This window comes from Antedon mediterranea, chromosome 3, assembly GCF_964355755.1.
Source record: "Antedon mediterranea chromosome 3, ecAntMedi1.1, whole genome shotgun sequence".
NCBI classification, from domain to species: domain Eukaryota; kingdom Metazoa; phylum Echinodermata; class Crinoidea; order Comatulida; family Antedonidae; genus Antedon; species Antedon mediterranea.
The window spans coordinates 3,845,644-3,862,577 of NC_092672.1; the positions used below are offsets into that span (position 1 = coordinate 3,845,644).

Sequence of the window (16,934 nt, forward strand, 5' to 3'; positions counted from 1 at the left end):
GGAGTGGATTATTAATTATATACAATATATTTAGTAGACTCAGACTGTAAAGTCTATACTTTAATTCTTCAGTTGACTATTAAGACTTTACAGTGACATCAGCCATATAGGATATGTTTGGGAGTTACAACATACATGATAATGTCACAAGATAGATGTACAGAACCACCATCCATCTAAAGGCCAGTTTACGCAGACAAACGGTATATGGGAAATCTATATACATAGAAGCTGTAACTATCCTGAACAGAGACCGCACGTCCACTCCGCGTTGTGTGTAAATGGTCATCGTGGAAAAGTACTATATAAGCAATTATGTCATAAGAAATAACATGGATTCTATATTTGTATTACCGTTACCGCTCATCTGTGTGAATTGGCCTTTAGGCCTACAGTTATTTGCAAGGCTAGACTACTGTACCATAGAACAACATTTGTTGAAACGGTTATCCACAAGTCACGCCTAGGTTATGCACAAGTCAAGCCTAGGTTAGCCACAAGTCAAGCCTAGGTTATCCAATACACAGTGATGATTATTACCACTGGCTTTACAGTTAAACATACTTGTTGACAAACAGTAGTACATCGTGATGTTGTTTTCAATGACAATGAACAGTCATGTGAATAGATATGTCCAGCCATATACATATATAGCATTGTTTATAAATTCAAGTCTTTAAAATCTTGTTTTATAATATTTGCTCTTGAGTCTGGTTCCGTATCAACAATCTGCAGACATGTATCGGCAAACTCTGTGAATATTGGCTCCTGCATAGCCTGACTTATTCCAGCAGTTTTGTCGTTTGTCGAATCCAACTTTTGCAGCATTTGCCGAAGATGAGGATTTTCCAGATGTTTTCTTAGTAGGTCCGATTGCTCTACAAATACACAAGAATAAAAGCAGACTTGCTATATCATTGATAACAATGAAAACAAATTAAATGTTATTAATTTATTTTAAAGAGATATTTCTACCTTGTAGTGTTTTTATAAAGTATTGTGGAGAAAAGTAGGAAATACAATAAATGTTTATGAAACTACAATAATAAATGAAAATGTCCAATTGTAATGGGCAAAGCTGGATCTAATGATTTTAAACACTTTATCCCCTATCATTTATAAGAAAAAATGTGGAACAAACTCCATGTATGTATGATGCTTATTAAAATACCCCCTCCCCCCCCCCCAATACCTAAAAATGCTAATTTTTCCCCATACCTAATAATGCTAATTTTTCTGCTGGAACTTTGTCTTCTATATCATCTTCAGTTTTATTTTCTGCTATCCTCTTCTCTGAAAAACAATAATATATTTTGAATTTTAATAATTACAAATAAATGTGACGTGTATGCCAATTTAATGTTATTATATATCCACTGGACTAAGACATGTCAATTGATGCGTCATCTGGACGGAGAAACCATCGAATGCGCACAATAAATTTAACATATGGGTTTTTGCAAATCGAAAAGCTTCCTGATATTTGCATCCCATTCCCTGCAAGTAGGATTTGTTCTAGAGATGAATCTTCCAGTTTTTTTTAGAGTATTCCAGATTTTACTGAAATTACAAATTAAATAGTAATTGTGAATGATTAAAATTGAGAAATATTGAGAACCTCCAGCAATGGTCAGGAGATTTGGAAGGTCTGAATTTAGCATAGATATCCAAGAGCTGAAACTAGTGATTTACCTTTATTATCAGCATGAGCTTCTATAGGGGCAGTAATAAGTGTTGATTTTGAACCGACGATTGAAACATGGCTGCTGCAAAACTCTAAAAAAAAAATTACAATAATTACAGTAAATCTAAACATGAATTTAAATTTTCAGCTGCTTCAAGCTGCTTTTAATCAATTTTAATGATCTCATAAATCATACGATTGTTTATTTATTTATTTATTATTTTGACTGGATTGCATTTTCTTCAAGTGAAATAAAGAGGCAAATAGTATTACTCGTTTTGGCTTCCTCTTCTCCTAGTTTTTAGTTTTGAAAATGATCCCATGATCTGTTCACATCTTTAAAGCCCCATTCCCTACGTTTTTTAGATCTAATTTAAGATCACAAACTATATTTAATGTAAAAATAATACTATATGGTCCTATTGCGATAACTTTTTTCGTCTTTAAACGGTTAAAAATGTGAAAAATAAGTCGATTTTAATAATTATAGCGGCCCGCTATAAATCCCAAAATGCATTGCGCGCGGATTGATATTTTTGTTTTTCACCTGTAATTCGCCCACTTTTCGATCGATCGTGAGGCCAAAACAAATGGAAGACTCCTAACTTTTCAGCGAAAATACCGGGTTTTCCCCAATTTGTATCAACGGAGTCTGGCAAAAATAGAAAGACAATTAATGCAGCAACTATACAACGTCAGGCTAGGTATATAGCTCGCGTACGATGTTCGTACGTTACCGATGTTTACCAGCTAGGCCTACAAAACTAAGCCTAGCTAGGCCTAAGACCGTCCATGAGAGGTCGATCGCCGCGAGCTACTTAGGTAGTGCATTGTTTCTCATTTTTTATCATAATTTACCATAAAACGTACATTTAAAACAAGAAATGACATGGTTTAATGTTTTTAAAGTGATATATATGTATAATTTTCCAAAAAACGTCCAAAATTGCAGGGAAGGGGTCTTTAAATAAAAAAGTAAAAAAAGTACCCAGACAAGACTGAGGGAGCTAGAAAAAGTCTATATTGATAATTGATCACTCACCTTTGTGTTTCTTGCAACATGTAACTGAACAACTGAAAAATATAATACCAAATATTAAACATAAACCAGCTAGGCCTAAGATCACTTCCTGTTATTATTTTTAAACCTGTTGTCTCAATGCATTACCGGTTAATAATAATACATCCTCCTGCACTCACTACTCCTTGTGGCTAAATATTGTTCAGTACTTACTATTTAGAGTAGCATTTTGGACACTTATATTTTGATTTAGGAACTCCACATTGAATACATTCGTTACTCTGTTTGCTAGACATGTTTTTTTATAGCATTGGTAGGTCTTTTTCCTGAAAAATATAGAAGAAATAATCCGCTAAAAACCCTTCTGATTAATAACCACGTGCAGTGTTAACACGTAACATTTTGTTGACACAACACAATTTGTGTGGCAGCAAACCCAGGGTTCAACCATTTTATTTACAATTTTACAATATATAATTATACACAAATCCATAACTAAGCCTGTATAATTCTGTACTAAATTCTGAAAAGTATTCAAAAAATAAAAAAGACCTTTTTATGTTAAATTTGATGTTGTTTAGGCCTACTTAGCTAGCTCTAAATGATTGGGGAAATGGTTCAGTCCAAAACCAGACAAGGGATTTCCCATTTGTTTGTTTGTTGTTTTTTTTTCAAAATGGCGTCGACTTCCGAAGTTTCGAAAGAAGTTAACAGCATTGTTTCTGTTCTTATTTATCAAAGTCGTGCTTCAAAATTCTTACTAACAAAATGTCAAAAAACAGAATCTTGGACGTTTCCTAACGAAGGAATTGATCACTATAGAAACGAAATAAAAGCCGCTGGAAAACGTGTTTTGGAGGTAGGCCTAGTTAGGCCCCTAGCCTAGTAGTAGCCTAGCTAGAGGCTAGCCCCTATCCTATAGCTAGTAGGCCTATAGAATAAATAGGCATTTAGCTAGCTAGGACTAGGCCTAGGCTAGTAGTAGGCCTAAGCAGACAAGAGGGGGTTCCGGCTCTAGCTAGACTGGCTATATAGGGCTAGGCCTAGCCAGCTACTAGGCAGTTCAGGACCTCTCTCAGTCACACTAGAAAGCGATAGAGGGCCGGCCTAGCTAGTCAACTAAATGGGCTAGCCTAGGTCCTACACAACAAAAATTTTAAATATTTGATAGTGATTCAGATAGTTATTCATTTATATATATATATGTATATCATGCATAACAAGCCACAAAAGAAAGGCGATCCCATGCACAATTCTGTTTCTGTTACTTAATACTGAAAATACTTTTGCAATTTGAAATTTTCTGCGCAATTTGTTTATTAAGTATTTTGAATCAAATTGCGCAAGAAAATACTTTTTAATAACATTTAGAATAGGAAATCCTAACAATCCTAACTCTTTGTTTTTATCAATTTCAATGTCATTGTCACCCATTTTTATTATAAAATTAAATACATAATTGTTCAATTGCAGTCAATGGCTGTAGGAGGAAGTCTTGAAGCTGTAGTTCACTTACGTCATGTACTGTTTCCAGCTCAACATCCTTCAAAACTCAAGATTAGTTTTCTTGCTAAAGTTGATTATATCGTAGAAGACGATTCTACTGGGCCTAATGTATCACCGGTAACCTGGGTAACACATGATGAGATGAGGAAAATGTTGTCAGAAGGTACCATTTCCCCTGAAGTTTTTGATCTTGGTCGCAGAGTAATTGATGGTGAGTTATTTAAAAAAACAAACAGTAAATAAAGAGAGAAGCAAAAGGTAAGGTATTTATTATTTCCTCAAACTTAACTGGAAATTTGGATTATAATCTATTGACCCACAGCAGGCAGCGCCTACTCAGATCAGCATACCGAGAGACAATCGCCCGTTCTCTTCGAATAGCGTGTACCAAGTTTTTCCTTAAGGTGGACTATACAGGACCAACAGTTTACAGTACATTGCAAAGCATCTTGAATATAAGGATACAATCAATATTGCAGGCAACTTTTTCAGTGGCCAATGCTTGAAACATTAAATTAAAAATGTTTATAGTGCCCTCTATGTTTTAATAACTTAAAATAATAGAGAAATACGCCCTCTATGTTAAAATTTTATTAGGTATTAAATTGAGAATGAGAATTAAGAATCGATGGGGCCCAACATTAAAACAAAACTCTTTTTTTCAAAGTTAAAGATGCAATTTTTCGTAAAAAGTAGTTTTTCGCCAGATTTAAAAAGTCATAATCAGTTGAAAATGGGAGATTTGCATGCATGCAATGTAAAAAACATGTCTGTACAGAACCGGGCCTCAATCACAAAGTAAATAATTTTGCACTTGCGAATTATTGAATTGTGCTAAAGGGTGACCAGATTTTATTTGGTTTTATGACTGGCTTTAATCAATAATAAATGTGAAAATGTTTGTGTTTATATCTTTACAGGGCAAATGTATCCTTTGAGTATCTTAGATGAGATGATGCTGGAAGTTATTGATATAAATGGAGGGGATTCACCTAACACAGGTGATAAGGTACTGCTACAAGCTGCCAAGTTCTCAGATACAGGTAAGTGTATTAGAGACTCTGCTCAAAGGTCACAACTTGGAAAGTATCGGAAGTACAGGGTTAAAAGGTCAAACTGGGTGACGCCATTTCACAGCATGGAGCAGCGCCCTCTCCAAACTAGGAAGTCAAAACTGTTAATACCTATAGAGGGCTCAGTCAATTACTCTATCCCCTCCCCCTTATAGTAAAGCAGATATCCCCTCTACAGATTTTGACTTTCTAATTTGATGAGGGTGCGCTACTCCATGGCTCACAATGGTGGCACCCATTAGCTTTATTCTATCCTACAATGCCTTTCGAAATTGTTACACGCTTTGGGCGAACAGGAGATTCTTGTGTTATATAAGTTCTTTGATATATAGTGAACAATGGGTATGTCGGCACTTTTCAAACGTCACATATGCCAATGTGCATTGTGGTATATAGAGAAATTGTGCACCTTTAGGAGGAGATGGGATATCACTTGAAATATCTGGAAATTATCTGAGAGGTCTATTTACTATTTTGTAGCGTAATTAATCATTATCATCATCATTGTCATCATTTTTTTTCCTTTGTTTTAGAACAACTCAAACTGTTAAAGATGTTTCTAGACTTCTGTTATCCAGACATCACAATGAGTTTAGCAGTCTTCACAAAAATTATGAACGAGCTAGGATTCTCTAAAGATCAGTACAATGATCTATTCCGGTATGAATTAATCTTCTTAACCTATTAAGGGACCCCCTCATTTATATCAGTATGAAGTATTCATTATTGCATCCTGTTAACTGACCACCTATTAAGGGACCCCCTCATTTATATCAGTATGAAGTATTCATTATTGCATCCTGTTAACTGACCACCTATTAAGGGACCCCCTCATTTATATCGGTATGAAGTATTCATTATTGCATCCTGTTAACTGACCACCTATTAAGGGACCCCCTCATTTATATCAGTATGAAGTATTCATTATTGCATCCTGTTAACTGACCACCTATTAAGGGACCTCCTCATTTATATCAGTATGAAGTATTCATTATTGCATCCTGTTAACTGACCACCTATTAAGGGACCCCCTCATTTATATCAGTATGAAGTATTCATTATTGCATCCTGTTAACTGACCACCTATTAAGGGACCCCCTCATTTATATCGGTATGAAGTATTCATTATTGCATCCTGTTAACTGACCACCTATTAAGGGACCTCCTCATTTATATCAGTATGAAGTATTCATTATTGCATCCTGTTAACTGACCACTTATTAAGGAACCCCCTCATTTATATCAGTGTGAAGTATTCATTATTGCATCCTGTTAATTGACCACCTATTAAGGGACCCCCTCATTTATATCGGTATGAAGTATTCATTATTGCATCCTGTTAACTGATCACCTATTAAGGGACCCCCTCATTTATATCAGTGTGAAGTATTCATTATTGCATCCTGTTAACTGATCACCTATTAAGGGACCCCCTCATTTATATCAGTATGAAGTATTCATTATTGCATCCTGTTAACTGACCACCTATTAAGGGACCCCCTCATTTATATCAGTGTGAAGTATTCATTATTGCATCCTGTTAACTGACCACCTATTAAGGGACCTCCTCATTTATATCAGTATGAAGTATTCATTATTGCATCCTGTTAACTGACCACCTATTAAGGGACCCCCTCATTTATATCAGTATGAAGTATTCATTATTGCATCCTGTTAACTGATCACCTATTAAGGGACCCCCTCATTTATATCAGTATGAAGTATTCATTATTGTATCCTGTTAACTGACCACCTATTAAGGGATCCCCTCATTTATATCAGTATGAAGTATTCATTATTGCATCCTGTTAACTGACCACCTATTAAGGGACCCCCTCATTTATATCAGTGTGAAGTATTCATTATTGCATCCTGTTAACTGACCACCTATTAAGGGACCCCCTCATTTATATCAGTATAAAGTATTCATTATTGCATCCTGTTAACTGACCACTTATTAAGGGACCCCCTCATTTATATCAGTATGAAGTGTTCATTGCATCCTGTTAACTGACCACTTATTAAGGGACCCCCTCATTTATATCAGTATGAAGTATTCATTATTGCATCCTGTTAACTGACCACCTATTAAGGGACCTCCTCATTTATATCAGTATGAAGTATTCATTATTGCATCCTGTTAACTGACCACCTATTAAGGGACCTCCTCATTTATATCAGTATGAAGTATTCATTATTGCATCCTGTTAACTGACCACTTATTAAGGGACCCCCTCATTTATATCAGTATGAAGTATTCATTATTGCATCCTGTTAACTGACCACCTATTAAGGGACCCCCTCATTTATATCAGTATGAAGTATTCATTATTGTATCCTCTTAACTGACCACCTATTAAGGGACCTCCTCATTTATATCAGTATGAAGTATTCATTATTGCATCCTGTTAACTGACCACCTATTAAGGAACCCCCTCATTTATATCAGTATGAAGTATTCATTATTGCATCCTGTTAACTGACCACCTATTAAGGGACCCCCTCATTTATATCGGTATGAAGTATTCATTATTGCATCCTGTTAACTGACCACCTATTAAGGGACCCCCTCATTTATATCAGTATGAAGTATTCATTATTGCATCCTGTTAACTGACCACCTATTAAGGGACCTCCTCATTTATATCAGTATGAAGTATTCATTATTGCATCCTGTTAACTGACCACCTATTAAGGGACCCCCTCATTTATATCAGTATGAAGTATTCATTATTGCATCCTGTTAACTGACCACCTATTAAGGGACCCCCTCATTTATATCGGTATGAAGTATTCATTATTGCATCCTGTTAACTGACCACCTATTAAGGGACCTCCTCATTTATATCAGTATGAAGTATTCATTATTGCATCCTGTTAACTGACCACTTATTAAGGAACCCCCTCATTTATATCAGTGTGAAGTATTCATTATTGCATCCTGTTAATTGACCACCTATTAAGGGACCCCCTCATTTATATCGGTATGAAGTATTCATTATTGCATCCTGTTAACTGATCACCTATTAAGGGACCCCCTCATTTATATCAGTGTGAAGTATTCATTATTGCATCCTGTTAACTGATCACCTATTAAGGGACCCCCTCATTTATATCAGTATGAAGTATTCATTATTGCATCCTGTTAACTGACCACCTATTAAGGGACCCCCTCATTTATATCAGTGTGAAGTATTCATTATTGCATCCTGTTAACTGACCACCTATTAAGGGACCTCCTCATTTATATCAGTATGAAGTATTCATTATTGCATCCTGTTAACTGACCACCTATTAAGGGACCCCCTCATTTATATCAGTATGAAGTATTCATTATTGCATCCTGTTAACTGACCACCTATTAAGGGACCCCCTCATTTATATCAGTATGAAGTATTCATTATTGTATCCTCTTAACTGACCACCTATTAAGGGACCTCCTCATTTATATCAGTATGAAGTATTCATTATTGCATCCTATTAACTGACCACCTATTAAGGAACCCCCTCATTTATATCAGTATGAAGTATTCATTATTGCATCCTATTAACTGACCACCTATTAAGGAACCCCCTCATTTATATCAGTATGAAGTATTCATTATTGCATCCTGTTAACTGACCACCTATTAAGGGACCCCCTCATTTATATCGGTATGAAGTATTCATTACCCCTACAAATAATACCTTATTGACACAAACCCAAGAATACCAAGTAGTTTATTTTACTGTATAAATGCATTTAAATTGCATTCAAAAAATACGACAAAAACAAGTTATTTGCATACCTTATAGAGCATAAAAATGTTGTATGAGACAAATAAAATTTATATTAACAAAATTATCAAAGGCGTCAAATCAAATGTATCCTATTTCCTAAATAAACAAGTTTTTAAATTAAAGTAGTTGAAAGTTTGACAAAAAATGTCCAAAGAGAGGATTCAATAAAAGATAAAGTGCATCCACTGTAAATAAGTATTACTACAGTAACTTGAAGCAGATAGCAATGATTTGTCAGTACCATATTTGGGCACATCGCACTTTGTTGTCACATAAAGTTTGATAGTGTAGACAGAGCTTAATAATATTTTGAAACATTTAAAGTAAAACACATAGGGCCTGTTTCTGCTGCATAAAAATAACCGGTTAAAATCGGTGTGAATAAATTAAAATCGGTGTGAATAAATTAACTCCATTTTCTTGGCAGCAGAAACAGGACAAATTTGTGGTAACCGGTTAAAAGGCAGCGCAAAATAACCGGTTAAAAACACCAATTTAAATCGGTGTTAGAACGCCGTTTAACCGGTTATCGCTGAGCAATTCTTAGCTGCAACACGAAATAACGGTTATTTGATTGACAGTTGTGACCCCGGGTCAGATACCGTCGCATACGGTGTGTGTTTTCCTCGTGGTTTTGACAGTCGAACGAAGAAGTGAACATGTATGTGGATGAATGAAATCACAAGATATGTTATTCAGTTGTGGAGGGAGAGAAAGTACGGGGAAGGATGGCAGGCAATAGAAAAGAATCACAGATAATAAATAAGAGCATTTTTGCGAAAGTAAAAGAGGAATTTGGGGTGGAGTTCCGGGGACTACCCAAGCTAAGCAATTTGAGGCGTTAGAAATAGTACACGCTCGCGAAGGGTATGGAGTGTCCTATATTAACACCAAAACGGAAACAAAAGGGACTCAAAATGTTGCAAATACCTACCAAACGATAGTAGATAATGGTTAATTAATTATGAAAACCCAAATTTTATAGCAAAAATCATCCGAATTTATGTTATAAACGATGAATTTAGCAACAAAAACTTAATCCAAACGAGCGTATTTATGGCACGCCCTTAGTGCCTTTAATAGGAGAACAATGAACAATCTTAATTTGATCGTTTTATAAATTTTTTTTAGAAAAACATCACATCGACCGAAAACAAAGGTTATGAGAGCCTTTGATAATATATTAAATATGATTTTATTAAGCATAGAAATGTGTTATTATTTATGTTAGTACATAATATTATGCGAAACAATGTTTAATACTCATTATTCTATTAAAGGCACTATGTGCGTGCGATACATTAAAAAAAAATGATATTAAAGTACCAACAGCAAAACAATTTATTATTGTTTCATGTTTATATCAACTATTTACTATGTTTTATTCGTACTGTACTTATTTTAAACGTTTACTAATAGCTTAGTAATTTTGTTGTTCACAGAAAAATATATGATATTAATTTTTTTGTTTTATTATAATTTCTAAAAATTATTTTTCTATTTTTTGGATGAGTTACTTTATGTTGCATACAGCAGGAAGCCAGAGAATGAGCAATATCCATTGGTGCTACTAAAGTAATAGTTAAAGCGTGTATCAAGTGGCTGAGTCCATACTTCATCACCTGATACTAGATCAAGTACGACCATTGTGCTTGCTGAACTATATCCAACATCTTCCATCCTTATGGACACTTGAGTATTCTCATTTTTCATGATTCTTGTTAAAATGTCACCACCACCATATGCTTTCATTGATGTCACCTGGAATACATAAACACCTGGAATTGTACAGACAAACTTTCCTGTTTCTTTGTTGTAGTGATTTCCTACATCTGTAATTATTGTGTCATACTTCATTGAGCTAGCAGCCCTGGGTCTGATCTAAATACGGCTGAAAAGGCAGATTTCTGCTGACTAGATTGTTCACCCTTTTCTCCCTTTACACCATTTGCACCTGGTAACCCAATAATACCTTGAGGTCCTTTTGGTCCTAATTTACCAGGAGTCCCATCTAAAGCCATTTCTTCCATTATCTCCTTTTAATCCATGTTCTCCTTTTATTCCATTTCCTCCATTCATTTGTGATATTTTTTTTATCTATGTTACAAAATTATGAAAAGCTTTGATCAGATTTCAATACATAGACAATTAGTTATTATATCCTCTTGGAATTCCCACCGAAGAAAATTCAAAGGACATTTTTTCTCTGTTTTATCGGAACAAATTAAGATACCTTTTACAAGAATCGTTTGCCAAGGCACCAGCTTTTTTAAAAAATAAAATTATTTATTTTATGTGTTTATTGAACTCTCTTTATGACAAATTAAAAAATACTTTTATTGGAACACTTTAATATCTGATAATTTCCACACTTTCCACTCCCTTAAGCTGGCGTTCATGTCAATGTTGAGTTGCGACGAGTTGTGTTGAGCTACACAACAAGATTTAACGATCAAGGGGTAATTGTAGTTGAATCACTGAAATGCTAACGATTAATGAGGAAAATGGTCACAATGGCTTGCTTAGATGATTGAATTATTTCTAACCATCTTTAAATTACTTTTTAAGGACTCCTTTAGGTGTTCTGTTTAAAAAAATACCTCGTGTTAAACCGTCTTCTGTTCAAAATACCTTTCTTATGGAAATCTTAATACAATACAATCAAATTTCAAAGTTAAGTTAGAAACTATTAGAACTATGTAAATAATAAAATCATGGGATGTTTTTAAGTTAGGAAAACATACATAAAAAATGATCTTAAAGAAGACAAACTATATTTATATTGTTTTATGTTAACTCACTTTTAAATACTGTAAGTACGATATATTATATTGCAAGCTATTTTAATATTCTTTTTTAGTAATCATTTTTGCCTTTATTATAATTATGCTTCATAAAGTAAAAAACCAGAGAATGAGCAGTATCTGTTGTTATCACTGTAGTAAGTATTATGGTTTGGTCCAATTGGCTCAGTCCATACTTGATCACCTGATACTAGATCAAGAACCACCATTGTGCTTGCAGAATTATACCCAACTTCACTCGCCCATGCAGACGTTTGAGTATTCCCATTTTTCATGATTCTTGTTACAATTTGACCACTACCGCTTGATTTCATTGATGTCACCTGGAATACATAAACACCTGGAATTGTACAGACAAACTTGCCTGTTTCTTTGTTGTAGTGATTTCCTACATCTGTAATTATTGTGTCATACTTCATTGGGCTAGCAGTGTGAGGACCTGGGTTTGATGTATAAACTGCTGAAAAGGCAGATTTCTTCTGACTAGCTTGTTCACCCTTTTCCCCCTTTACACCATTTGCACCTGGTAACCCAATGAGGCCTTGAGGTCCAGTTGATCCTAATTTACCAGGAATTCCATCTAAGCCATTTCTTCCATTATCTCCTTTTATTCCATGTTCTCCTTTCATTCCTTGTTCTCCTTTCATTCCTTGTATTCCATTCATTCCTTGTGGCCCTGATACACCTGGATTACCATGATTTCCTGGAATGCCAGGAACCCCAGCAGTACAACAGCTATTACAAGCTTCAAAATCATTTTGTGCTGCTGATTTGGCGACGTGAATGACAACAAGATGTACAGCAATTTTAAAAAACATGTTCAACCTTAAATAAATAATTGTTTTCATTCAATTTTACATTTCTAGCAGTATGTTCCATATCTTATATAATTTGACCAACCTTTTCATTGCCTAAAGTATCAAAAAAACTTAGATAGATCAGAAAAAGGGTGAAAGAAATCAAGTTATTGAGATATAAATCTTTTATAGTGCAAAAACTTGAGATCTTAACCTTAAGTTTAATAGTTATGTTTTGACTATAATAGCTATACATTTTATAATGATAATATTTTTTATTATATAGTGTTTATTGCACAATGCTTAACATTATTACCCCTGGCATTTTTTTGGATCAAACTTGTATTAAAAAATATTCTCATAATGTATCTAGTAATCAGTTCAAAGTTTTGTACAAAGGCAAACATTGGTGAAGTTACATACGAGTTTTTGATTCACACTCATGACCTTACGATCAGTAATCCAACATCCTAAACATTTTCTATATTATTATTGTGTTTAAGAAAGCAAGACATTTTTATTGTGTATTTAAAAAAATATTAAAAATACACCAAAGCTTACAATTATTACACAGTAAAGTTCGTATCATTTACTAGAAATATGCTATCTATCTAAATATCACTTCTAAATATTTGTTATAGACTTGAAATTTACTTACCCAAGATATGTAATAGTTTTCAGTAAACTATAAGTTGCGCTTTCGTCTGATATTGCAGTAGTAAGGACAATTTTGTGTCTCACTCGTATTTATATGGTTTGCATCCGTTTATTTCAACTTGTTGACGTGTAAACTGCATTGCTATGACCATGATTACATTTCTGTATTTTATAGATAACAGGGAATTACTCTTCATTAGGTTGTTGACGTACACAACGAAACAAACAACTATCGTAGACAGATACAGCGATTTATCAACCGCATCTGTCTACGATAGTCCAAATGATTTCTACTCTTTCCAACACTTAATCTGCCACATCCATTTTATCAACATTATGATGGTGCTAAAAACATTAAAAAGTATAATTCTGTATGCACTTAATTTATCACTCGTTAAGTGACCATTCTGTTATAAAAAAAACCCTTTTAAATGGGACAACTTTGGTTGGTAGGAATCCTTACCAGGTATTGTGTAAAAATTCAAAGTCAAATTTGCATTTTATTTTAAACATGTTAATTTAGAATAAGTTTGTTAGACCTGTATAATGTCTATTATTTTAAATAAGCAAGTGTTTTTTTTTCCAGCATCTTTAGAATACCGGTACTATGATTGGGATAATTATTATTTCTTTTTTTCATTCATTCTTTGAAGATAAGTTTTACAGTTTATAAAAAAAAAATTTCAAAATTGTTGATGAACTTGCAAATATGAACACTATTTATTTATTACTACATTCATTAAAGAATACTGTGATTTTTAAATAAATCATGAAATTTAATATTATTTTATTTATTTTGTTTACATGTTTATGTTGTGTCATGATTAGATGTCTGCATTTTAGAAATAATAGATAACCAAGAATTACTCTTAATTGAGAATTGTTCTCAATATTTGTATAAAGTACAAATTACATTAGGTTGTTGCTGACATAGAACAACAAAAAACATATCATGGTTCCTTAAAGCTCTGTCTACACTATCAAACTTTATATGATGTGCCCATATATGGACAAGATGATGTCATATCACTACTATATTTGGGCATATCACACTTTTTTGTCCAACTAGTTTGATAGTGTAGACAGAGCTTTAATTTGTTACTCGTTGAAAGTTTTTTATTATTGTATCCTGTTGAGGTTTTGGCAATAAAGCATCTACTCTAACTTTTCATAACTCTTTTTATTATGATAAATCTGTTTCGAGGTACGATAGCAATGGAATTAAAGGAATTTATGATTTTGTTTTCCATCAAGTCTACTAATCACTGCTATACAGTAGAATATCTTGAACTTGGATATCTGATGAACTGATGTTTCCACACTTCCACCTCTTTTGCATTGTCTGCTAAAAACCTCTTTTCGGGAACTCTCTTAAGTTACCAGCTTTTGTTTATTAAAATTCTATTTTAAGAATGTCATTTCCTGAGTCACATATACGACACTTATTAGGCGAGCGCCACCTAACGGTGAGCGATTTTCTTGACAATATAGTCGTCACTCTGAAGAAAGTGCTCATGAAATGAGCACTGAAACTGTCAGTCAGGTCAGTTATTAATTTTGGCTTGTCAAAATAGAATTTTATAATAACGTATCTTCAAACCAGATGAACATTTTCAATCATTACCAGCTTTTGTAAATCATCTTTTATTTGAAAACTTCTATAGTGCTACGAATATTTTATTAAAGAATACAAAAATAAGATTGACTTTTATTTATTCACTTTATTTAAAAATAGAAAACACAATAACAAACAAAATGGAAAGAAGTTGTTTCACGGTTCACATGACTTCAAAATGTGATTCGTATTGAATCAAACTACTTATGTATTATTTGTATTATTATGTATTTAAACTATGTAGTTATTTCAAATATTTTCAAATTAAACAAATTTCAGTACATCACAAAATAGTTTAATTAAATTGATAAATTTATTTTAATTTCTAAACAAACAATTCTAACAGACATGGCAATTCTATTTTAGTCATCATTTTAGCTTTTATTTTAACATAAATTAATTTATGCTGCATAAAGCAAGAAGCCTGAGAATGAGCAATGTCCCCAATTAGAACTCCAGTAATAATTAGAGTCTGTATTATATGGCTGAGTCCATACTTCATCACCTGATACTAGATCAAGAACCACCATTGTGCTTGCAGAATTATACCCATCAGCCTCTGTAATTGTAGCTATTAGAGCAGCCCCATTTTTCATGATTCTTGTTCGAACCTTTGCACCACTATCATTATCCTTCCTTGATGTCACCTGGAATACATACACACCTGGAAATTTGCAGACAAACTTGCCTGTTTCTTTGTTGTAATGATTTCCTACATCAGTAATTATTGTGTTATACTTCATTGGACTAGCGGTGTGACGAACTGGGTTTGATGTAAAAATTGCTGTAAAGGCAGATTTCTTCTGACTAGCTTGTTCACCCTTGTCTCCTTTTACACCATTTTCACCTGCTCGCCCAGGAAGGCCATGAGTTCCCTTCTGTCCCTTAAGCCCATCTAAGCCATTACTTCCATTATTTCCTTTCATTCCTTGTTCTCCTTTCACACCATTTGTACCTGGTAACCCAATAATACCTTGAGGTCCTTTTGGTCCTAATTTACCGGGAATCCCATCTAAGCTATTCCTTCCATCATCTCCTTTAATTCCTTGTTCTCCTTTCAGTCCTTTCACTCCATTCATTCCTTGTGGCCCTGACACACCTGGATTACCATGATTTCCTGGAATGCCAGGAACCCCAGGTGTACAACAGCTATTACAAGCTTCAGTATCAGTTTGAACAGAATGTATCACATGGATGACAACAAGTTGTATGAAAATGTTGAAATACTTATTAAATCTGAAATACAATAAATTTTCTCATTGAGAATGACATTTACATTACGTGCCAAAACAGCTAAAAGAAAATGACTCCCATCCTTTTACTAACTCCATGTATTTGTGGAGTATTTGTGTGAAGAACGAGCAAACAATCAAAATATATAATAGTAAAACCTTTGATTGTCAATATTTAAAGACGGTTTAAAATACTTGTAAAAGTAATCCTATAAAAAATGCAGAAATAACGCAGATAACATTTTTGAAGTAGATTCAGTTGCAGAAAAATCATTAGGTAGGTTTTGTTTCAAAGTGAAATTACATTTTTCCTTTATTAAATAGAATTTAATTTTAAATAGAAATGTTTTTCTTGAGATTTTTCTCGCTTTAAATCTTCAGTTATCTGCTGTTTTTTCCTCTAAATTAATCAGTATTTATATCCTGTTTGATGTTCAGAATGTGGAATCATTTCCCCCATTTTTTCCATTTCCTTGTTTCTATTCCTACCTCATGTACAAACGAAATTCACAAGAAGAAAGTAGCTGAGAAATTCTAACAATTTCTAGCAAATTGTAAAGACATAAAATCTTTAAATTTACAGTTACCAGAACTAGTATGAATAATATACAGGCCTTTATAGTATGAAGATTTACTTACCCAAGATACATTTCTGAATGTCTCTTCTGTTTTAATGTCAGTAAACTAGATGTTTCACATTCGTCTGCTTTTACATAAGTAAAGACAATTTTGGTATTACTGATACTTATATGTGTTCTAAGTTTT

At 33.7% G+C, this 16,934-nt stretch overlaps 4 protein-coding genes across 4 annotated transcripts in view; 1 reads left to right on the top strand and 3 right to left on the bottom strand.

Annotated features, from left to right (window-relative positions):
• Window positions 1-660: 660 nt before the first annotated feature.
• LOC140044576 (zinc finger HIT domain-containing protein 3-like) lies at window positions 661-3,104 on the bottom strand. Its single transcript, XM_072089147.1, has 5 exons — window positions 2,919-3,104; window positions 2,727-2,758; window positions 1,693-1,776; window positions 1,219-1,293; window positions 661-878 (listed from the first exon to the last, which is right to left on the bottom strand). Exons 1-5 carry the CDS (start codon window positions 2,999-3,001, stop codon window positions 661-663), a joined length of 492 nt encoding a protein of 163 aa, XP_071945248.1. The 5' UTR covers window positions 3,002-3,104.
• Window positions 3,105-3,366: 262 nt separating this feature from the next.
• The window catches only part of LOC140044578 (uncharacterized), a 35,296-nt gene continuing 21,728 nt past the window's right edge, over window positions 3,367-16,934 (top strand). The window contains exons 1-4 of the mRNA XM_072089149.1: window positions 3,367-3,564; window positions 4,179-4,422; window positions 5,132-5,254; window positions 5,818-5,944. Of these exons, the coding sequence (XP_071945250.1) occupies window positions 3,382-3,564; window positions 4,179-4,422; window positions 5,132-5,254; window positions 5,818-5,944 (677 nt within the window). The 5' untranslated portion in view covers window positions 3,367-3,381. The remainder of the gene's footprint in view (window positions 3,565-4,178; window positions 4,423-5,131; window positions 5,255-5,817; window positions 5,945-16,934) is intronic.
• LOC140043253 (complement C1q-like protein 2) lies at window positions 11,912-12,686 on the bottom strand. The gene has a single exon (XM_072087756.1). The coding sequence runs from the start codon at window positions 12,684-12,686 to the stop codon at window positions 11,949-11,951; it is 738 nt and encodes a 245-aa protein (XP_071943857.1). The 3' UTR covers window positions 11,912-11,948.
• LOC140043381 (uncharacterized) lies at window positions 15,032-16,888 on the bottom strand. Its single transcript, XM_072087882.1, has 2 exons — window positions 16,809-16,888; window positions 15,032-16,173 (listed from the first exon to the last, which is right to left on the bottom strand). The coding sequence occupies exons 1-2, from the start codon at window positions 16,817-16,819 to the stop codon at window positions 15,339-15,341; spliced, it is 846 nt and encodes a 281-aa protein (XP_071943983.1). The 5' UTR covers window positions 16,820-16,888; the 3' UTR covers window positions 15,032-15,338.